The sequence below is a fragment of the Saccopteryx bilineata genome, chromosome 1 (genome assembly GCF_036850765.1).
Source record: "Saccopteryx bilineata isolate mSacBil1 chromosome 1, mSacBil1_pri_phased_curated, whole genome shotgun sequence".
Lineage (NCBI taxonomy): Eukaryota > Metazoa > Chordata > Mammalia > Chiroptera > Emballonuridae > Saccopteryx > Saccopteryx bilineata.
This window is the reverse complement of record NC_089490.1, coordinates 97815729-97839543: the sequence shown is the minus strand read 5'-3', so window position 1 is coordinate 97839543 and position 23815 is coordinate 97815729. Positions and strand designations below refer to the sequence as shown.

Genomic DNA, 23815 nt, shown 5'->3' with positions numbered 1-23815 from the left:
CGGCTCCGGGGAAAGCCGGTCCCAGACTCGGAGTTCGAAGCCCCGCGCTTCGGGTTCTGGAGCGTTGAGGGCACGCGGTCGCGACGCGGATGCGGGTTAGGACGCTGGCAAAGCTGGCGCCGTGGAGAGAAAACCGCATCCTGCCCCCGGCTGAGTGCCGCTACCTGATGCTCGGGTCCGCTCCGGCAGGCTCTCCACACCCGGCCGCCTGTCTGCGCACAGCGCCTCCTACAGGACAGCCCCCAAGTCGTTCCACAGGCGAGGGGGCGGGGCCTGCGGGCGTCACTGCTGACGTAGCCGCCCCTCCGGGGCCTCGGCTGACCCCGGGGGTGTGTGAGGTGCCGGAGCTCCGGGGGCGAGCGCTAAGAAGGCCATTCGGGTTCGGGCTGGTGAGTGTGCGTGAGGGGTGCACGCGACGGAGGCGGTTGGCTGAGCGAGGCTCCCTGCGGGAGCAGAGGTCCGACGGCAGCCCCCGAAGCCGGTAGGCACCTGGCGGAGTTTTCCCGCCACGCAGGTTGCAGGGTGGCGGTTGAGAGAGGGAGAGGGCGCCGCGGCCCCACCGAGGGGAGCGAGCCTTGGGGCTCGCCGAGGCGGCGAGGGTGCTGGCGAACTTAGCGTTGCGCCGCTGGGAAGTTTCGGCGGGCCGTGCGAGGTGGCCGGGCTGAGTCCTGGGGGCCGGCCCCTCCGGAGCGCCCGGAGATGCTGCGAGGAGCCGCGTCGCCTGTGGCTAGGGGCACGGCGTAGCCACCCGGCGCCGGGCTGCAGAGGAGGGGAAGGCAAAGTTGGGGGGTGGGAAGGGGGCGCGATGGGGAAGCTGTGCCCTGACTCGGGTTCTGGAGCGTTGAGGGCACGCGGTCGCGACGCGGATGCGGGCTAGGACGCTGGCGAAGCTGGCGCCGTGGAGAGAAACCGCATCCTGCCCCCGGCTGAGTGCCGCTACCTGATGCTCGGGTCCCGTGCGATGCTTTCAAAGGACCGTCCCAGTCCTCCGTTTCGAAGGAATATCTTTTCTCCTCCCTCTATCGTTCGGGTCCCAGCGCTCCCAGCACCTGCCGCCACTTAAAGACACTGGAGATTTTTCAATATCAGCTTCCTAAAACATTCCCGCCGGCCTTTGGAGAAGGAATGCTAGTATTAAAACACATTTGAGGGGCTTAAGAAACGCGTCAGCATGAGAAGAAAAAAAGATTGTACAAGTTTAAAAGATGGTAGGATCCGCCTCCACCCCACCCCCCGAAAAGATAATGAAACATGGTAATTGTTTCAACTGCAGTTTATGCAGTTGTAAAGTCTGCTATCTGGATACTTTCTTGCAGTTTTTATTCTGAAAATAAAAATACAAATTAGCAAGTCTTGGGAAAGTCTGTTTATCCTTATCCCTCTCTCCCTTTTAAACCTCGTCATATCTTGTTCTATCTTGCTCGTTACTGGGGTTGTGAAATTAGCACGGAAATACGACTTTCGGGGTCTGCACTTGAATTTATTATCTTTTAAGTAGCTGCCTGTGGGGGAAAAATATAGGGGGTTGGTAACAGTGAGTCGGAATTCCATTCTGAGATGTCTTTAAAACCAGTATTTGGTGTAAACAAGGAAAAAGCATTGGCTGTTCATTGTTATCAAATTCGGAAGGCCAAATATGAGTTAAGCACGTGTTAATTGAATATTTAATATCAGTGAGATTCAGTTATCTTAAACTACTAAAATAGATCAGAAAGGTATTGCTACATACTTAAAGCTTGGATTGTATGTTGCAATGAGTAAATAAAATTAATTTTAGGAAATTACTATGTGGTAAATAATAAGCAGTTCTGGGCTGTTGAACTATAATAGGTTAAATATTTTATCTGTGATCTTAGTTGATTTTTGTGATAAAAGTTTTTTAACCAAAAATACCGTATCTAATTATATCTCACATCTTTTTTCTCTCAAGTCATTTTAGCTTTCTATTGTATAATTGTTTTAATGAGGTACTAACTATATAAAACAATTTGGCTTTCAATAAGTTAAATTCAATTTTCTATTGATTAATTTTAGGGAAACAGAGAGAAAGAGAGAGAGAGAAGCATTAATTTATTATTCTACTTAGTTGTGCATTCATTGGTTACTTCTCATTTGTGCCCTGACCACTGCGAACTGTCTGATGCTCCAACAGACTGAGCTACCTGGCAGCCAGGGCCAAATATTTTCTTAAACTTTATAACTTTGCTGAAGGGAATTTTGAAAATAAAAATGTTTGCTCAATTACTTGCCATGAAAAGTTTGAATAACTTGAATATTTTTTTAACAAATTACATTTTTTATTGTCTTTAAGCAGTGAGGAGTGACAATAAGAAGGCTTTTAAGAATATTTGCAAACTATCTGTTTTTAAAATAAAGATTAACATACTTTGTCTTTTTTATTTAAAAAAAAAGCCAATTCTAATAGCAAATGTTGGAGAGGCTGTGGAGAAAAAGGAACCCTCATTCACTGTTGGTGGGACTGTAAAGTAGTACAACCATTATGGAGGAAAGTATGGTGGTTCCTTAAAAAACTGCAAATAGAACTACCTTATGACCCAGCAATCCCTCTACTGGGTATATACCCCAAAACCTCAGAAACATTGATACGTGAAGACACATGTAGCCCCATGTTCATTGCAGCACTGTTCACAGTGGCCAAGACATGGAAACAACCAAAAAGCCCTTCAATAGAAGACTGGATAAAGAAGATGTGGCACATATACACTATGGAATACTACTCAGCCATAAGAAATGATGACATCAGATCATTTACAGCAAAATGGTGGGATCTTGATAACATTATAAGGAGTGAAATAAGCAAATCAGAAAAAAACAAGAACTACATGATTCCATACATTGGTGGAACATAAAAATGAGACTAAGAGACATGGACAAGAGTGTGGTGGTTACCAAGGGTGGGGGGGGGGAGGGAGGACATGGGAGGGAGGGAGGGAGAGAGTTAGGGGAGGGGGAGGGGCACAGAGAACTAGATAGAGGGTGACGGAGGACAATCTGACTTTGGGCGAGGGGTTTGCAACATAATTTGATGACAAAATAACCTAGACATGTTTTCTTTGATTATATGTACCCTGATTTATTAATGTCATCCCATTACCATTAATAAAAATTTATTAAAAAAAAAAAAGCCAATTCATAGCTATTAATTGGAATTTCAAGTTTGAGACAGTCTTTAAATATATGAGAAAATGATAGTCCATATGAATTTTATTCTAAACATCTTGATTATTTTTATGTCACTGTTATATGTAGGTATTTTATCAGAATCTATATAAGGGATACAAAAATGTTTTGTTATCTCTTTTTAAGAATATACTACCAAAGAACACATATCTAGCCTGCTAGAACCAAACAGAGTTAATAGATTCTCAGTAGTAGATTAGCAAATGAAAAGAACTGCTCTGAACTCCGTAGAGGAAAATAGGAAGTGTCAAGAAAATACCCCCATCCCCCTTTTCCTCCTAGCTTTTAGATCTTTGTGAGATAAAGTCCTTTTGGGGCTCCCCTAGTGACTGTCTCTGAGCTGTGGATCCAAGCAGCAGAACAAACGAGATCTCTGGTGCCAGCAGCCTGCCTCTCTAGCTCCTGCTCTCATCCCTGTCCTTCCTGTGGTCATCCACCCACTACTGGTTTCTTTCGTAAGTAGACAGGGTAAGTGGGTTCCTACTCTAAAATATTAATCTCTTGATCTGTCATTACACTATTCTGCTTTCACTTCTTTGGATTTTTACAAAGATTTTATTTTTGAGAGATCCCCTTTTAAAATGCAAATACCCTGGGAGAGGTCAGACCTTGGTTCTCAGCTAACATCTTAATTATCAGTTAACACCTTAGTTGGGCTGGGTACACACCTGGCAGAGGAAAAGGAACTCCTGGATAAAAGTGATAAAACTAGAAGAAATTAGCATTTATACTAGTAAGTATGATCATCATTGTAGTTATTATTATTATTGGCAGCAAAGATGTACTGAGGGCCATATTATTTAGTGCCAGGAATTGTTCTAAGTGTTTTTGCAAATATGTATTTCTCTAATTCCCTCAAAAACTCTACTGGGGTTAATATCACTGTTAACTTACAGATAATAAAGCTAAGGTGTGTGGAGCATAAATAATTTGTCTAGGTCACATAGTGAATACAGCCAAGTGTTAAACTCAGGTATTTGGATTCCAGAGTGTGCTCACTAACCATTTATTATGATACCACTCCCCTGCTCTATTGCCTGTCAGAGAGATGGCATCTGATCAGCATTTCACCCTTTGCATAATTCTGCATCAAATGCTATTGTGCTATCCAATTATATGTCACTTTCTATTGAAGGTCAGGGACTTTGCCATCTTCTAAACAGATATTTTTATTAACAAGTGCAATATAAAAGGCAAATTCCTGTGACCAAGGAAATTTATTTACAGAATACAGATGAAAAGGATTAAAGAGGCTAGTGTATAATTTAGCACATATTATCTTTCATACTTAAAACTTATTATACATATAACATGTTCATTATTATTGGAGACTTGAAAATACAGACTAATAAAAATAAAGTAAAATAATTTGCAGTCCCACCACCCAGAGATAAACTCAGAATATGTATATACAAATATTAAAAATATATTTTATATGTATATAAAAATAAACTTAGAAAGGGTTTTTTCTTTTTACCCTATTGTGCAAGGTGTCAACACTCATACCACCTCTTTAAAACTTTAGAATGAAGTAATTTTTCTTGTGTGTAAACAGAATTTTCCTTGTCATCTCTTCAAGTAGTTAAGTAATTATTACAATTACATGTGAGAAACAATTAACTAAATCTGTGTTCTTTATAATGATCTTATTAAAATAAAAGTAGATAGAAGAAAACCCTACATTCTTCTCTATTTATTATTTATTTAAATTTTTTTTTTTTTACAGAGACAGAGTCAGAGAGAGGGATAGACAGGGACGGAGAGATGAGAAGCATCAATCATTAGTTTTTCGTTGCGCATTGCGACACCTTAGTTGTTCATTGATTGCTTTCTCATATGTTCCTTGACTGTGTGCCTTCAGCAGACCGAGTAACCCCTTGCTCAAGCCAACAACCCTGGGTCCAAGCTGGTGAGCTTTGCTCAAACCAGATGAGCTCGTGCTCAAGCTGGCGACCTCAGGGTCTCGAACCTGGGTCCTCGGCATCCCAGTCCGACACTCTATCCACTGCGCCACCACCTGGTCAGGCTAGATTCTTCTCTTAATCTCTATTTTGAATCAGTTTCTTTCAACCAATGTGCAGCACTGATCTACCTCTGTTCCCATCTTTATTTCAACAGTGCTACAGCTTTAATTTCCTATCATATCTGGAGTAGTATATAGTCTCTTAATCACCTGTCCCTCTAATTAGCATTATCCCTCTGCAACCTACTATCTGATCATGTCTTCCCTCTATACAATTTTCAGTGGCATTTTATTGTCCACAGGTCCTGTAGGTTTGGGGATGACTGAGGCAAGGAATTCTCTAGGTCCAAGCCATCAGTGAGTGGTCTAAAAGGCAAGCTGAGGATATATGCAGGTTCCAAGTGGCCAGATATCCTTGACTCTGCTGACTTGACATAATGGGGTAGGACCAGAACAGGCACCCCTGAAGATGTCAGCTCTGGGCATTGGTTATCTGAGTCTAAAAGGCAGAGTGAGCAGCAGCTATGTGGAAAGTAAACATTTGGTGGCAGCAAGGATCAAAGCTGGAAGATCATTTAGGAGTGTTATTGCAGTAATTCAGGTGGAACCATTTATGTTTTGGACCAGGGTGGTAGTCGTAGAGGTAATAATATAGTATTCATACTCTAGTATATTTTGAAGGTGGAGCCAACTATTTTTCCTGAATGACTGGTGCAGGGAGAGTGAAAGAGGACTCAAGAATGACTCCAAGATTTTTAGCCTCAGTTCCTGGAACCATTTTTTATAATGGAGCATATCGATCACTGATATCTAAATTTTGCTATTAACAACTATTGTTGAGTGTTAAGAGTTTTAATACAATACTATATCTGACCATATTTTGAACCTCAGGAAATTTTGAGGGAAGATATGTAAACTTACAATGTGTGGTTGAAATGTGTGCATATGTGAATGTTGGGACTGGTCAGTCTTAAGACTATATTCAGGGATATTCTATATCTAAAAGTTAAAAAATGGATTGTCCCTGGCTGGTTAGCTCAGTTGGTTAGAGCCTTGTCCCGAAACAACAAGGGTTAAGGTTCGATCCCCAGTCAGGGTACATACAGGAAGCAACCAGTAAATGCACAACTAAGTGGAACAGCAAATGACTGCTCCCCCCCCCCCAGCTCTCTCTCGTCCTCTCTCTGTCTCTCTAAAATCAATCAATAAAAATAAATAAATGTTAAGAAATGGAGGGGGAGAGGGTACTTCTCTGATTGCTAGGAAATTTTTCAAAAAAGATGTGAAAAGGAACCAAAAATTGACTTTACCTTTGCAGTTTTCTTAGGGCCACAAGTGCCATCGAAATTCATATTGTCTTGCTGCCCTAAAGTAATTAAAGCATTGATCATGCTATACTTACAATGTTCTAAGTATTTTGTAACTAGGTCCCCACCTGTGACCAGAAATTTGTGTTCAATGTATGTTAAATCAATGAAGAAAATGTTTTGTGGTCCCTACTTTTTTTTTTTTCTTTTTATTTATTCATTTTAGAGAGGAGAGAGAGAGAGAGAGGAGAGAGAGACAGGGGGGAGGAGCTGGAAGCATCAACTCCCATATGTGCCTGACCAAGCAAGCCCAGGGTTTCGAACCGGCGACCTCAGCATTTCCAGGTCGACGCTTTATCCACTGCGCCACCACAGGTCAGGCCCCTACTTTTTTTTTTAATAATTTTTATTTATTTATTCATTTTAGAGGGGGGAAAGAGAGAGAGGGAGAGGGAGAGAGAAAGAGAGAGAGAGAGAGAGAAAGAGAGAGAGAGAGAGAGAAAGAAGGGGAAGAGAAGCAGGACGCTTCAACTCCCATATGTGCCTTGACAGGGCAAGCCCAGGGTTTTGAACCGGCAACCTCAGCATTCCATGTTGATGCCTTATCCACTGTGCCACCACAGGTCAGGCCTGTGGTCCCTACTTTTAATTAGACTTTGGTTCAACTATTTCTAGAAACTTGTAGCAGAAGTGTTCCTGACTTTATTTATCTATTTATTTTAATTTATTCATTTTAGAGAGGAGAGAGAGAGAAAGAAAGAAAGGTGGGAGAAGCAGGAAGCATCAACTCCCATATGTGCCTTGACCAGACAAGTGCAGGGTTTCGAACCAGTGACCTCAGCATTCCAGGTCGACGCTTTATCCACTGTGCCACCACAGGTCAGGCTATTTATTTATTTTAATTTATTGATTTTAGCCAGAGAGGAAGGGAGAGAGACAGAGACAGAAAGAGAAAGACAGGACCATAAATTGTTCCTGTATGTGTCCTGACTGGGGATCGAACTGGCAACCTCCATGCTTCAGGCTGATGCTCCCACCAACGGAGCTATACAGCCAGGGCCTGACTTTACCTAATAAAGGAACAAGTTTCCATGTCAAAATTATATAGATTTTGTTGTTTTGCTTTATTATGTTGGCTGTGTGTGTGTGTGTGTGTGTGTGTGTGTGAGAGAGAGAGAGAGAGAGAGAGAGAGAGAGAGAATGTGTGAGTGTTGTTTTTTTTTTAGAATAAGCTTAAAATTTCAAATAATGCTTAGGCCTACCAAAATATAAAGTTCATTATATTGACACCCACTTTGTATTTTCCCCCTTTTCTCTTTATTTGCTTACATGTTCTTGCACATTCCTGAGAGTCAATTCACACAAAAGCACTCTCCTCTTCTGTCTTTCTCTGTACCTAGGGCAAACTGTCAAGTCTTTCAAATCAGAGTATGTTATAGAGCCATGAATTAAAGGTCATTGTTGATTTACTAACGGGAAACCAAATTTAAAATGGTAATTTATTAGAATATTAAATATTATTTATTTAAATAAATAGAAGAGAATGTTAAGATTTATTCGCTATAGCTACCATTATAGCTACCTTATATTGAGCATTTACTGTGTGTCAAATAGTTTAGTATCTCAATTCTTCTACAATTCAAAGTTGGTATGATTTTTCCTGTTTTACAGATGAAGTTTAGAAAAATTAAAATATTTGCTCAAATCAGACATATAATGGTATGTGGCAGAGGTAGAATTCAAATCTTAAGTTTTTCTGCTTTAAAACCCATGCTTTTAACTATGAGTGTGTTTTTAGTAACTTTACATATAACCCTTAGAATGTAGGTATTAATTAATGAGATATATTTTGGTCTTTCCAGCCCCAATCTTAAAGTGCCCTTACACTGTTGGGTAAAAAAGATAGATCTTATTCTCGTTAAGTGAAAAGTGGCCCACTACTCATTCTTCACCAGTAGACGGTGGCAGAAAAATTTAAAAAGTGTTTAAAGGGAACCCCTCAGAAAGTAAAGTGAAGTATATGTTCTTTCAGAGTAAGGTTGATGAAAGATTAGAGGAGTCTGCAGCAAGGGGAATGGGAGAACTACCTATGGTATTACAACAGATAGCCCAGAAATTTGAGCAGAGGAAGCAAATTTATAAAATTATTCTTGGGAAAATACCTTATAAATATGAAAAATATTGGCTTCTTGTTTTTATTATATTGACAGTGTTTTGCTTGTTTTCAGATGCTTCAAATGTGAACAGAGATTTATTTGGATTATGTATTTCTCAGCTAGACTAAATAGATGTTAACAATGGATCAGTGCAAACACATTGGGCAGTTGCAGCTTGCTCAAGACCATTCCATTCTCAACCCTCAGAAGTGGCATTGTGTGAACTGCAATACAACTGAGTTGATTTGGGCTTGCCTTAGCTGTTCTCATGTTGCCTGTGGAAGATATATTGAAAAACATGCACTCAAGCACTTTCAAGAGAGCAGTCATCCTGTTGCATTAGAGGTGAATGATATGTATGTTTTTTGTTACCTTTGTGATGATTATGTTATTAATGACAATGCAGCTGGAGACCTGAAGTTACTACGAAGTGCATTAAGTACAATCAAAAGTCAAAATTATCACTGCACCACTGGTAGTGGAAGGGTTTTACGATCTTTGAATATAAGTGATGATCCTTATTTCTTTCATGATGGCACCCAATCTCTGCTTCAAAATGAAGATCAAATGTGTACTGCTCTTTGGCACAGGAGAAGGATCCTAATGGGTAAAATTTTTCGAATTTGGTTTGAAAAATCACTTATTGGAAGAAAAAGGCAAGAACAAGGTCAGGAAAAAATAGAAAAAAGAGAAGTGAAGAAAAGACAGCAAGAATTAGAGCACCAAGTTAAAGCAGAATTGGAAAATATGCCTCCAAGGAAGAGTCTTCGTTTGCAAGGCCTAGCTCTGCCCACAATAGAAATAGTTCCTGTTCAAAAACCACTGCAAACCCCAGCATCACCAGCAAAAGATAAAGTACTATCTACCTCAGAAGATGTGAGATTAAAAAAAGCCAGGGACCCCTCAATTAAACGAAGGCTAATTGTAACTCCTGGTGTAACAGGATTAAGAAATTTGGGAAATACTTGCTATATGAATTCTGTTCTTCAAGTGTTGAGTCATTTACTTATTTTTCGACAATGTTTTTTAAAACTTGATCTGAACCGATATGTGCTGTCTGTGACAGCCAATGATAAGACAAGATCTTCTTATAAGCATCCACCAGTCACAGATACAGTATATCAAATGAATGAATGCCAAGAAGGTATAAGCTCTGTTCTCTCCGGATATACAAGTTTATCATCCAGACTAAGTGGTAGAGTATCAAAGAGTGGAAAGATGGAACTTATTCAGCCAGGGAACTCAAGTTCACAATACATTTCTCTCTGTCATGAATTGCATACTTTGTTCCAAGTCATGTGGTCTGGAAAGTGGACCTTGGTCTCACCTTTTGCTATGCTACACTCAGTGTGGAGACTAATTCCTGCTTTTCGTGGTTATGCCCAACAAGATGCTCAGGAATTTCTTTGTGAACTTTTGGATAAAATACAACATGAACTAGAGACCACTGGTACCAGGTTACCAGCTCTCATCCCCACTTCTCAAAGGAAACTTATCAAACAGGTTTTGAATGTTGTGAATAATATTTTTCATGGACAACTTCTTAGTCAGGTATGGTTTTTTTTTAAATATAATTTTCATTGTGGGGATTTGATAAAGTGAAGGCTGAAAAATGCATGTTCTAGTGTGTTAGCACTAGACTATTTTCATGTCAAAATAGATCACTTTCACAAATAATGTATAAAGTCAGCTAACTTATTTACAGTTTCCTTCATGAATCATTGGAAGTAGTTATTTTTTTTCAAGAATTTTATTTTTTTAAGATTTTATTCATTTTAGAGAGAAGAGAGAGAGAGAAGTCGGGGGAAGAGTAGGAAGCACTAACTCCCATATGTGTCTTGCCCAGGAAAGCCAGGGTTTCAAACCAGTGACCTCAGCATTCCACGTCGACGCTTTACCCTCTGCACTATCACAGGTCAGGCTTAGAAGTAATTTTATGTCCATGGTATGAAAGCTTTTTTTGTGGGGAGAGGAAATTAGAAAGCAGAGTTTCTAAGGTTAACCATATTATATTCATTCTCTGAGAGACTGAGTAAAAGAGGGCTTAATCTTACAAGGAACAAATGTGAAGATGTTGATGTTCAAGTATCAGCTGTATTTCATATTATGTGAATGATCTATAAAGTCTATCTTCAATTATTTTCAGTGTTTGTTGGCATTAAATCCTGCTGAATTCTTTTTTAAAATGTTTTTATTTTTATTTATTGATTGATTGATTTTTATTTATTTACTTTTTTGTGACAGAGACAGTCAGAGAGGGACAGATAGGGACAGACAGGAAGGGAGAGAAATGAGAAGCATCAATTAATTCTTCATTGTGGCACCTTAGTTGTTCATTGATTGCTTTCTCATATGTGCCTCAACAGGGGGGCCACAGCAGACTGAGTGACCCCTTGCTCAAGCCAGCAACCTTGGGCTCAAGCTGGTGAGCTCATGCTCAAACCAGATGAGCCCGTGTTCAAGCTGGAGACCTCAAGGTCTCGAACTTGGGTCCTCTGCATCCCAGTCCAATGCCCTATCCACTGCACCACCGTCTGGTCAGGCCCTGCTGAATTCTTCACTGAAGTTATTATTCTTTCCCTTTCCAGTTACTGTATTTTCCTAAGTAAGTTATTAGAACTGTCCACATTCTTTATGGTTCCTATATTTTGGAGAGGATTTTAATGTAGTGATGTTTGCTTTAAATGGGAGTATGACCTCATTATTTGTCCTAGTACTATCTTCTGAAATTATCAATAAGGCTTCAAAACCTGTGTACACTACTATACCTCTGTATATAAAACTATATAAAAGATACTAATAATATTTAACTTGTATCATGATTAAGGGGTTATAGGGATTTGGGGAGAGAAAATCAACTGCTGAAAGATGAAGAAAAAAGGGCAAATAACTGCAAGTCTAATTAATTATATAAACACATTAAATGTATATAAATATATACACAAATAAGACTTTAGGTACACACACATAATGTATATTGACTAAAGGAATACAGTTTGTTTTTATTTTATCTAAATTGAGATTTGACTAATGTCCTTGGAGCTTTTTGAATGCCTAGTAGTTAAAGTCCAGTAATTTTTTTTTTTTTTTTTTTTGTATTTTTCTGAAGTTGGAAACGAAAAGGCAGTCAGACAGACTCCCACCTGCGCCTGACCCGGATCCACCCAGCACGCCCACCAGGGGGCGATGCTCTGCCCATCTGGGGCATCGCTGTTGCAACCAGAGCCATTCTAGCGCCTGAGGCAGAGGCCACAGAGCCATCCTCAGCGCCCAGGCCAACTTTGCTCCAATGGAGCCTTGGCTGCGGGAGAAGAAGAGAGAGACAGAGAGGAAGGAGAGTGGGAGGGGTGGAGAAGCAGATGGGTGCTTCTCCTGTGTGCCCTGGCCGGGAATCGAACCCGGGACTCCTGCACGCCAGGCTGACGCTCTACTACTGAGCCAACCAGTCAGGACAAAGTCCAGTAATTTATAATGGTTAGTTTAATGTCAGTCTTTTGGAAGAGAAAATTATAATAATAAAAAAATGCCTGAAAATATAAAGCAGACTACTCAGAATTCTGATCATGCATTTTCAGAACAAAAGCTTTTTTTATTGACATTGACCTCTAGTGAAAGAAGTAAATGTTTTGATGGGAGGATTTTAATCTGAAACTAATATTTTTATTTATAGGTTACATGTCTTGCATGTGACAACAAATCAAATACCATAGAAGATTTCTGGGACTTGTCACTGGAATTTCCCAAAATATTCCAATGCAGTGGAAAAGATACTGCTTCCCAGCCATGCCTGCTTACTGAAATGTTGGCCAAATTCACAGAAACAGAAATTTTAGAAGGAAAAATCTACATATGTGACCAGTGTAACTGTAAGTAGAGACAGTATATTCTCTTTGTTTTCCTAAGATCAGCAAAGGGAACCAAAAATTAAAGGGGAAAAATTCCTTAAGTAGCAGTTACGGAAATAAACTAGCTTTGTTAGTTCATCAAAAGAGACTGGGCTAGATATTTCTACTTTATAATTGGCATTTGTTAACCCAGTGATTGTTTTGCAGTATTGATGGCATTAGAAAATTTCTTTGATTCTGTAGTCAATTGTGGAGAGAAAGGATTTATAAAATAAAAAATTTAAATTTAACAAATGAGGCAGAGGTCTGGTGGTAGTGCAGCGGATATAGCATCAACCTAGGATGCTGAGGTCCCAGGTTCAAAATCCAGAGGTTGCCAGCTTGAGCGTGGGATCATCAACATGATCCCATGGTCGTTGGCTTGAAGCCCAAGGTCACTGGATTGAGCAAGGGGTCAGTGGCTTGGCTGGAGTGACTCCCGTTAAGGCACATATGAGAAGCAATCAATGAACAAAAAAAGTGACGCAACTACGAGCTGATGATTCTCATCTCTTCCATTCTCTCTAGCTTACAAAAAAAAAGAAGAGGTAGAATAAAGCAAAAGGGGACTAGTGAAAGAAAAACATGTTATTTAGTACTGAAAGAAAAGGCTGCTTTGCCTGACCTGTGGTGGCGCAGTAGATAAAGCGTTGACCTGGAAATGCTAAGGTTGCCGGTTTGAAACCCTGGGCTTGCCTGGTCAAGGCACATATGGGAGTTGATGCTTCCAGCTCCTCCCCCCTTCTCTCGCTCTGTCTCTCCTCTCTCTCTCTCTCTCTCGCTCTCTCTCTCTCTGTCCTCTCTAAAATGAAAAAAAAAATTTAAGAAAAGGCTGCTTTAAGTCTGTTTGCTACTTATCACAACATTGATATAGGTAATACATGAGTATATGTGTATGTATACCTACCTGTATAATAGAAAATAATGTATAGTTGAACTGCTTCTGTGGAGACTGGCTTCATAAAAACAAAGATTTATTTGTTTTTATTATTATCACTTTAATTTTTCTGACATGAGAAGCAGGGAGGCAGAGACTCCTGCATGCGCCCGACTGGGATCTATCTGGCATGCCCACTAGGGTGTGATTCTCTGCCCATCTGGGGCATTGCTCCGTTGCAACCAGAGCCATTCTAGCACCTGAGGCAGAGGCCATGGAGCCATCCTCAGCGCCAGGGCCAACTTTGCTTCAGTGGAGCCTTGGCTGTGGGAGGGGAAGAGAGAGAGAGAGGAAAAGGAGAGGGGGAAGGGTGGAGAAGCAGATGGGCGCTTCTGTATGCCCTGGCTGGGAATCAAACCCAGGACTTTCACACGCCGGACTGACACTACCACTGAGCCAACCAGCCAGGGCCAATAAAGATTTATTTAAAAGTGTATGCTGTCTCTTCTATATTAGTCATTGTTATAGTTGCTATGGATAGAGTTAAGAGATTTTGAAGGTGCTTCAAAGGAGGAAACAGACAATAGCTACTATTTGTTAAGCTCTCTAATAGAGGTGGGTGTACATGGCAGATAACCAAGCCATTTCAGTTAAAGGGAAGCATTATCCTCCAGGGGAAAAGTATATAAAAGCACATCGGATCTGTTGTTTATGTGGTGTCTGTATCTTCTCTTTCAGTAGGTACCTAGCATTTTAGTATATATTTTAAATACATATTTTCAGGTATTATCCCTAATTTTCATGTCTGGAAATATGATTCTAGGGCTTTGACTACTAAACTTCTAAGGTAATAAAAAGGAAACATTGGATGTTCTAGTACTGAAGAAATGTCACATCAATTAGTGGTTTTATAAAACGACATATAATACTAACATTGTTTTCTGAGTGCTGTCTAATATGAACTGTTGTAAAAACCCTAAGATTTATATGGTTAGTAAACAAATAAATCTTGATCAATTTGTATGGTGAAGTATTTTTCCCCCTGGAACATAAATGTGAGTGGTTGGTCCTAGGTGCCTTTATCACCAAATCTGGGAATAGAATGCTATTCTGAATGAATGCAGGATATGGTTTTATAACACAATTGTGTGTGTGTGCTGAGTCTACCAAATACAGGCCTAAAAGAGTTGCTTAAAAACATGAGGGCAAGTGCTGAGGTCGCCGGTACAAAACCCTGCACTTGCCTGGTCAAGGCACATAATGGGAGTTGATGCTTCCTGCTCCTCCCCCTTCTCTCTCTCTCTCTCTCTCTCTCTCTCTCTCTCACACACACACACACACACACACACACACACTATCCTCTCTAAAATGAATATAAATAAATAAATAAATAAATAAATAAATAAATAAATAAAACATGAAGGCAAATGATTCAAATTATGTCAAGGAGTTGACATCCCTTGTCTTGCTACACTTGGATCATGTATTCTGGGAGATGATCCACAGGTAGGTCCAGGACATTTCACAGCAACCGATCATACCTGGATCTCAAGGGCATAAACCTTGAAGGAAAGGCTTCTGGTGGCAAGTGGAGATGGCTTAGAAGAGGACAGTTTCACCTCCTATACAAAGAGGACTGATTCCACCTCCTATACAAAAAGCCATTGTGCTGACTGGAAAAATTACTTGTAAATAATCAGCAAGGGGCCATGGATGACAAACTTCTTGCTATTTATATGACATTTGAATGTCTTACTTGACATTCATTTAAACTAGATAAAAACTTATAATTATTTTAGGTTAGATTCTAACTCCATTTTACATATAATACACCACAGTATTTTTCTGCACAAATGCAACTGTTGTGTCAATCAAGGGAAGACTGTACTTTGATAAGAATTTTACCGGAAGTTGTTTACCATTTCAAAAAATAACATCACCAGTTGAAGTCCACTTGTGGTTCATGTGCAGCTGTCTCACCCACAGTGATTCTACATAAAGCTATACTACTTTGTTTTCTAGTGTAGTTATGTCCAAGTGTCTATAAGCTGGTATAATTTTACTAAATTTTTATTTTGTTTCTTATTTATATATTTAATTATGTAAGCACAAGTAGGTTATACTATATGGACATTTCATTTACAATGGTATAAAAAGTTTTGTAAAATATTTGTAATAAAAATACAGGCGATAGGTCTGATAGCATTGAAAAGTACTAAACCACACCATCAGGCACCCTGCTACTTACCTGATCTAAACAACAAAAAGCCATTGTTGCTATGGCTGGAATCCGAGCTGTTATACAAGTTGCAGGGCAGCTCCTAGACATCAAGAGCAAACTTTGGTAGCCAGAAGCCCCGCCAGAGGCTGTAGGACACAATCCATAGATGGACCTCTCGAGAAGCAGTGGGAACACCAAAAAGAATCTTAAGTTCCAGTCGTCTAAGTTCTGATGTTAAAATAGCAAAAGCAAGACACTGAGGGAGGCCTCAGCTGTCGAGCTAATAAAGGCCTGCCTTCTCAGGGGTGGGTGTTCAGTGGGAGGGGTGTTCTTGGCAGTAAGGACCATGTCCCATGGGATCTTGATTAGCCTCAGTAAATGAACTGACCATGAAATGTTTTTAAATTAAGAGTTTGAAAAGAGTATTTTAAAGTATGTTTAGGAAGAGTTTTAACTTTTGCCATTTGGCATAACCAAATCCATTTAAAAAGTGTTTTTTACTTATCGATTTTAGCTAGAGAGGAAGGGAGAGAATGAAGGAGGGGTGTGGGGGCATCAATCTGTTCCTGTATGTGCCCTGGCTGCTCAGGACAATGCCCTAACCAACCAAGCTACCTGGCCAGGGCACCAAATCTGTTTTAAAATCTAGCTCTACATCATTCTGTTGCCTTATTTATTTACAAGATAATAATTAATTCATTTACTTAATTGTTTACGTGTCTGTCTACCTTGACTAGCTCATAAGTTGTTTTTTGTTTTTTGTAATTCTGTTTCTTGAGGGCAAGGCCATGTCTTCATCACTAGCACAGTACAATGTAACACAGATGTGTCAGTGATAATGAAAATGTGAATTATTTTAATAAAAGTTTACTTGGCTTTTCCTTGTGTCCTTAAATTAAATTTGATTTTTATTTTCTTTGATATCACAGCAAAGCATAAAAGGTTTTCCTCAAAACCAGCTATACTCACAGAAGCCCAAAAACAGCTTATGATTTGCCACCTACCTCAGATTCTCAGACTACATCTCAAACGATTCAGGTTAGTAGTAGTAGTTAGTAGTATCAGTTGCCTGCCAACTATATACTTCTAATTTTTATAGTGCTTATTTCTAATTTTATAGTGCTATATACTAATTATCTTCTAATTTTATAGTGCTATATACTTATTTATTTTTATAGTGCTTCAGAACTTAACACATGATGAATTAAATTTTAATAATATATACTTGGCTGGTAGATGGCTTACATCTATTTCTGCCTTTTATTTTAAGGGGGAAAAATCTCATTTTTCTGTAGCCTTGACCAGTGGATACCATATTCAATAACCTGATTAGCTTTCCTTGTAGAATGCTTTGCTGATCAGCACCTCACATTTTTGTTGGTGAAATAATATTATTTCCCTTTTAAGTTTCTGCTTGTACTGTTTAATATCCAGCATATTTTAGGTGTAAAACTTTTTTTTTTTTTTTTTTTTTTTTACAGAGAGAGAGAGTCAGAGGGATAGATAGGGACAGATAGGAACGGAGAGAGATAAGAAGCATCAATCATTAGTTTTTTGTTGCGACACCTTAGTTGTTCATTGATTGCTTTCTCATATGTGCCTTGACCAGGGGGGCTACAGCAGACCGAGTAACCCCTTGCTCGAGCCAGTGACCTTGGGTCCAAGCTGGTGAGCTTTGCTCAAACCAGATGAGCCTGTGCTCAAGCTGGCGACCTCGGCTTCTCGAACCTGTGTCCTCCGCATCCCAGTCCAACACTCTATCCACTGTGCCACCACCTGGTCAGGCTAGGTGTAAAACTTTTAAAATATATAACTTAATTTGGCTCAATTGCTTCATCCTTGGAAAATATTTGAACAAAGGTACAGCAGTTCAAAGCAGTTAAAAGAAAACAAAAACTCTAGTCTTCAGAAATACATTTAGTCAGGTGAATAAGTTGGCAAATCTATTGGTTAATTAAAGTATATGCTTTCACACCTTGTAATAACCATTAACCTTTTTTTGTTGCGACACCTTAGTTGTTCATTGATTGCTTTCTCATATGTGAGAGCTTTCTATTTTATTAAGGAATGAGAAGTTAATTAATGTGCTATGATTTGAACATTATTGAGACCATTGTTTAATTTTTTTTAATTTGTTAAAGGAATATGTGTTTTTAAAAAATTTCAGACATTATAGAAGGTAAAGTAAAAGCCCAACGTAAAATTATCTTCTTTCTCAGTCCCACTTCCCATAGATAATTGCTGTTAACTTAGTTATTTCAGTTGGTTATAGTCAGAAAACATCATGTGAGTGATTTTTAATTCAACATGTTCTATATTCTTTGAGGAATATAAAGTAGGATCCTTTTCACAAGGAGAGTATAGTAAGACATACACAGAAATAATGGTGAAGTAGAAATACTGTTTCACAAACTAGAAACAAACTGATTAATTTGAGACTTGCAAAGGGAGAGTTAGCCAATGTCTAAATGTTCCCAAAGCCTCTCTAGTAACGATTTGTATCATTCAAGTCCCAGTTCATGTCATCTCTTTAGAGGGCTTCCCTGACCATCCTACAATATTTAAAAGTAGCACCACACACCCCTCAGTATCATATTACCCTATTTTGCTTGTCAAAAACCACTGTCTGCAATTAGTAGTCCACTTCTCCCCCTGCCGCCAGTGGAACTCTGCATATTAGATGCCCAAAAATATTCATTAAGTAAATGAATGGTGTGTATGCATAAGGAGGATCAATGTGAACAAAGGTATAGAAGGAGGAACAGAGAAGGGTATATGACAAAAGGTTTAGTGAAAAGTCAGGTGAGACGTGCCAGTGTGTTTAAAATCAAGAAGAATGAAAATAGGAAGATTGGGAGGTTAATACTGTATTCCAGGTTCAGGTAACAAGGGTTAGGGAGCACTGAGAAGTGAGAACATAGATGAAATTCTGTAAAGATAGAATTTAAAGGATTTAAACTTTTGAAGAACCTCCTGTTTTTCATAATTGATTTTTAATCTGGCATTTGAAATTCTCCATAATATAAACCAATTTGACTCTATTTCCTTCCATCTTCTACCCAAAACATTTTTAGTCCTTCATGTCTTATCTCTGATTCAGAAACTTTGTTTAAACACTGCCTTTATCACCCCATTTATCTTTCTTCTTTATCCATTAAAAAGGTACTATTGTATTTGCCAGTGTATAAAATATATTGGGTAAATAAAAGGCAAAGAAATTGGGAGAGACACACAGGAGCTCTTTGAAGAAGCATAAGAAAAGGATGATTTCTAATAGACTATAAATTCCCCATGTGTGCCTCCCAGTCCTGTTCTTTCCCTCTCCTCAGAAGTAAACCATTATGCATTTTGGGTAAATCATTTTATTGTCATTTTACTATGTTTTAGCAGAAAAAAACTGGGTATCCAATTTAATAGGAATGAATATTTTCTATTTATGAGGCTTATAATTGTTTATTTAGCATAATTAAATAATATAAGGTTTGAATTTTATGGTAAAATAAAAGTAAAGAGGGAATGATAAGAATATTTCATGTTAAGTAGGTCCCATTTTATGTCTTGCTGTTCCATCTTTACTAAAGTGAAAGAAAGGTGCATTGGATACAGGATCTTTTATACATAGGGAAAGAGTGGGATATGACTCCTAGTCCAGCAGGTAATACAATCTGCAAATCTTACCTGTAGCTCCATATTGTGTTAATGTTGTACTAAGAAGCATTTTCACATTTTTTATTTTCATAAACTTCTCTATATGCTTTTCTTCTCTTTTGTTTGTCTTAACCTCATGTTATATTTAGTACTTTAATATTATCATTTTCATTGAAGTTTGTCTTTTGTCTCTGTTCAACACCACCCTAAATGGATTGTAATCTTTTGGAAAAACTACCATATATTACATCATCCCCCTCCCCATAATACCAGCTCATACTATGTATATGACAAAAACATTGCTTAGATCCAGTACTGGAAAGCATGAATGACCACAATGAGAAAATGACAGTATAGGGGAGTTATTCGACTTTTGTTACTAATGAGTGTTATGCTGACTTATATACAGAGAAGGGTCACAGTTACTATTTTTAATTAGTATAAAGAGGTCTGAAGTATTATAAAGAATTAGAGGTGCCCTGTTTAGTTCTTCTTTTTCTACATAGTTGGTCATGTAAGATCCAGATTGTATTTCCCAAGAACAAATTCTAGCTTCTGGGGCACCCTCCTCATTCTGGGACAATAAGGTATTAAAAACCCTTTAATACCTTAAATTTATGTTAGAAAGAGGAAAATGTCATAGGGTCATAATTCTCTTTTCTGAAAGTATTTTTCTATATTATCTTCTAATTATAAAAGGCAAATATTTATTTTAAAACCTGATCAGACCTGTTTAGTAAATAAGCCTAAATTCTTCTATTTATAGCCAACTTCAGCATTGAAGGGATTTTATATTTATATTATTTATTATATGATTCCATACTTGGTGGCCTTTTTTATTATGACTATCTGAACCTATTACCTGGTATTTCCCTGTGATTTTGTTAATAATTTTACCCTGGTTTGTTCACAGATGGTCAGGACATAACCGGGAGAAGATTGGTGTTCACGTTGGCTTTAAAGAAATCTTAAACATGGAGCCCTATTGCTGCAGCGAGTCCATGAAATCCCTCAGACCAGAATGTTTTATCTATGATTTATCTGCTGTAGTAATGCACCACGGGAAAGGATTTGGCTCAGGACACTACACTGCCTACTGCTATAATTCTGAAGGAGGTATAGATGGGGAAAAGTATTTTATCTTGGGTTAAGACTTGGCAGCTAGAGTTCAGGCTCTCGCGCAGGGGTCCCCAAACTTTTTACACAGGGAGCCAGTTCACTGTCCCTCAGACCGTTGGAGGGCCGCCACATACAGTGCTCCTCTCACTGACCACCAATGAAAGAGATGCCCCTTCCAGAAGTGCAGCGGGGGGCCGGATAAATGGCCTCAGGGGGCCGTAGTTTGGGGACACCTGCTCTAGCGACTTCTAAATTGGTCACTAAATCATCTTAAGAAAAGTCACTCCTCTAGTTTTCTTTCAAGAAGAATCCTTCTTCATTATTTCTCATTGATAAAATACTGAGGGTCTGTGCAAAAAACGGGGTACTGTGTGACTGCGGTAGTTCTGACTTCTAAGACCTATAGGGACAGGATAATAAGGATGGTCTCATTAATTATATGTCAGAAAGAGTGTGCTATCTTTTTTAAAGGCATAGTTCCAAGAGCAGGTCCTCTGCTTGCTGGTTTAATTCAGTTAATTTTGTTGAAGAACAAAGTACATAATGAAGGGGGAATCACAAGACATTTGGAACAAACTTTGAGTTCAGGTTTTAACATCTAAATTGCACTTCAATTTACTGCTCTATGGACTCTTCACAGATGACAAAAGTGATTGAATGATTGAATTTAGGTTTTACAGTTTATTTCCCCTTCCCCTACTGTTTAACAAAGAATGAGCCTCCCCCTTGAGCCTATTTCTGCCCTACCCCCAACACACACACAAACAAATACTAAAAAAGAAACAGGAAAGAGGTATGGACAAAATGCCCTGTTAATCCAGGGAGGTAATTCAACACTAAAGTATGAATAGTTAGTTGGGACACATTTGCTTTATAGTATGATAAGCAGCAAAAGCATTAACCAGTAAGATTTTATCAGGAATTAAAGATAGTGTCAAGTGAAATAATTTTTTTTTTTTTTTGAGGGGCAGGGAAGGGAGAAGCATCAACTCATAGTTGCTTTCACTTTAGTTGTGCATTGACTGCTTCCAAGACAGGGAGGAGAGAGTAAGAAGCATCAACTTATACTTGCTTTCATTTTAGTTGTAAACATTGAACTTTTTGTATGTGCCTTGACCAGGGCCATGCCAGTGTCCCCTTGTTCAAGCCAGAGACCTTGGGCTTTTCATGCCAGTGGCATTTGGTCTCAAGCTGGTGAGCTTTGGTATTGTGTGGATGACTCCCCTGCTCAAGTCAGTCACCCCATGGTGATGAGTCTGTGCTCAGAGTCAGCGACCTCAGGGTTTTGAACTGGTGACCTGTGTTAGGGTTGATGAGCTTTACCAATGCATAAGCCACCAGAGGTGAGGTTCAAGTGAACTCTAATCATTAACTTCTACTTTTAGGGTCAGGTAGATAAGTCTGCCTAACTTGTATTTCTCATTAAAATAAATGAATTGGCTAGATACTATTTTCTCTTCAAAAATCGTTTAACTCAATCTTTATGTCTGTTGATAGATGAATGGGTAGAGATGTACATAAATAAAATGGAATATTGTACAACCATAAAAAAGAATAAAATCTTGCCATCTGACACAGATGAACCTAGAGCATCAATTTAACTGGTGTTCCACGGCACACCAAAAAATTTTAAAACATGCAATTACTAAGCGAAAGAGGAGCACTGACCTCTTTCCCCTTAGTAATAGTTTATGTGTGCCATGAAAAAAAATGTTGAAAATCGCTGACCTAGAGGACATCATGCTAAGTGAAATAAGTCAGACAATGAAAAATACTGTATGATTTCACATATAGGATCTAAAAAACAAAGGAACAGACAAAACATATTCACATCCAGAGAACAAACTGATGGCTTCTAGGAAGGAAGAGGGCTCCAGGGGAATAGGTAAAAAAAAATTAAAGAAAGAATGAAGTACACATTGCCAGTTATACCAAATCACAGGGATTTAAAGGACAGCATAGGGAATATAGTCAGTAATACACTGCTCACAAAAATTAGGAGATCAGGAAAGGTGTGGATACTCTAGTACCTTCAGCCTTTGTATAGTTCATTTTCACCAATGAAATAAAAGTTGGTTTTGCATCTTGTTTGTATAATTCAACTACTTTCTTTGACTTGTTTGCTTTTCTGATGTTCTTAATTTTAAAAAAATCAAGTGCTTTTTTTTATCACTTCATATTCATTTTTAAATATCCCCTTATTATTATTTTTTTAAATAATTTTATTTTTTTAATGGGGTGACATCAATAAATCAGGATACATATATTCAAAGAAACAAGACCAGGGTATCTTGTCGTTCAATTATGATGCATACCCGTCACCCAAAGTCAGATTGTCCTCTGTCACCTTCTATCTTGTTTTCTTTGTGCCCCTCCCCCTCCCCCTTTCCCTCTCCCATTCCCCCCTCCCCCCGTAACCACCACACTCTTATCAGTCTCTTAGTTTCACTTTTATGTCCCACCTACGTATGGAATAATGCAGTTCCTGGTTTTTTCTGATTTACTTATTTCGCTTCGTATCATGTTATCTAGATCCCACCATTTTGCTGTAAATGTTCCGATGTCATCATTTCTTATGGCTGAGTAGTATTCCATAGTGTATATGTGCCACATCTTCTTTATCCAGTCATCTATTGATGGGCTTTTTGGTTGTTTCCATGTCCTGGCCACTGTGAACAATGCTGCAATAAACATGGGGCTGCATGTGTCTTTACGTATCAATGTTTCTGAGTTTTTGGGGTATATACCCAGTAGAGGGATTGCTGGGTCATAAGGTAGTTCTATTTTCAGTTTTTTGAGGAACCACCATACTTTCTTCCATAATGGTTGTACTACTTTACATTCCCACCAACAGTGGATGAGGGTTCCTTTTTCTCCACAGCCTCTCCAACATTTGCTATTACCTGTCTTGCTAATAATAGCTAATCGAACAGGTGTGAGGTGGTATCTCATTGCTGTTAATATCCCCTTATTTTTGTGAGCAGTATATTTTAATAACTATGTATGGTGCCAGGTTGGTAGACTTACCAGGGTATCACTTTGCAAGGTATATAAATGTCTAATTACTATGTTGTACACCTGAAACTAATATAATATTGTGTCAACTATAATTGAAAAATAAATTTCCTAAAATTTTGGACTCTCACTGAAACTGATACCTCTAAATCCATGTTTTAATTCATACTATAAATGTCTCAAGTTCCTTTATAAACATTAAGGTGTATTTCTTTGCTTCGCTCTAGGGTTCTGGGTACACTGCAATGATTCCATGCTAAGTATGTGCACTATGGATGAAGTATGCAAGGCCCAAGCTTATCTCTTGTTTTATACCCAGCGAGTTACTGAGAATGGACATTCTAAGCTCTTGCCTCCAGAACTCCTGTCTGGTATCCTACCTCCTAATGAAGAAACTGATACTTCTAATGAAATGCTTAGTTGA

The 23815-nt window shown here is 38.8% G+C and overlaps 1 protein-coding gene across 1 annotated transcript; it reads left to right on the top strand.

The window, feature by feature from the left end:
- The first annotated feature begins 361 nt into the window (after positions 1 to 361).
- On the top strand, positions 362 to 23815 carry USP44 (ubiquitin specific peptidase 44). Its single transcript, XM_066253125.1, has 6 exons — positions 362 to 481; positions 8700 to 10178; positions 12298 to 12493; positions 16539 to 16647; positions 20171 to 20373; positions 23619 to 23815. Exons 2-6 carry the CDS (start codon positions 8760 to 8762, stop codon positions 23813 to 23815), a joined length of 2124 nt encoding a protein of 707 aa, XP_066109222.1. The 5' UTR covers positions 362 to 481; positions 8700 to 8759.

Coding starts and splice junctions, on each gene's coding strand:
- USP44 (XM_066253125.1), top strand. CDS start 8,760: ATGTTAACAATGGATCAGTGCAAACACATTGGGCAGTTGCAGCTTGCT. Junction 10,179..12,297: donor ATGGACAACTTCTTAGTCAG/GTATGGTTTTTT, acceptor TTTTATTTATAG/GTTACATGTCTTGCATGTGA. Junction 12,494..16,538: donor CATATGTGACCAGTGTAACT/GTAAGTAGAGAC, acceptor TTGATATCACAG/CAAAGCATAAAAGGTTTTCC.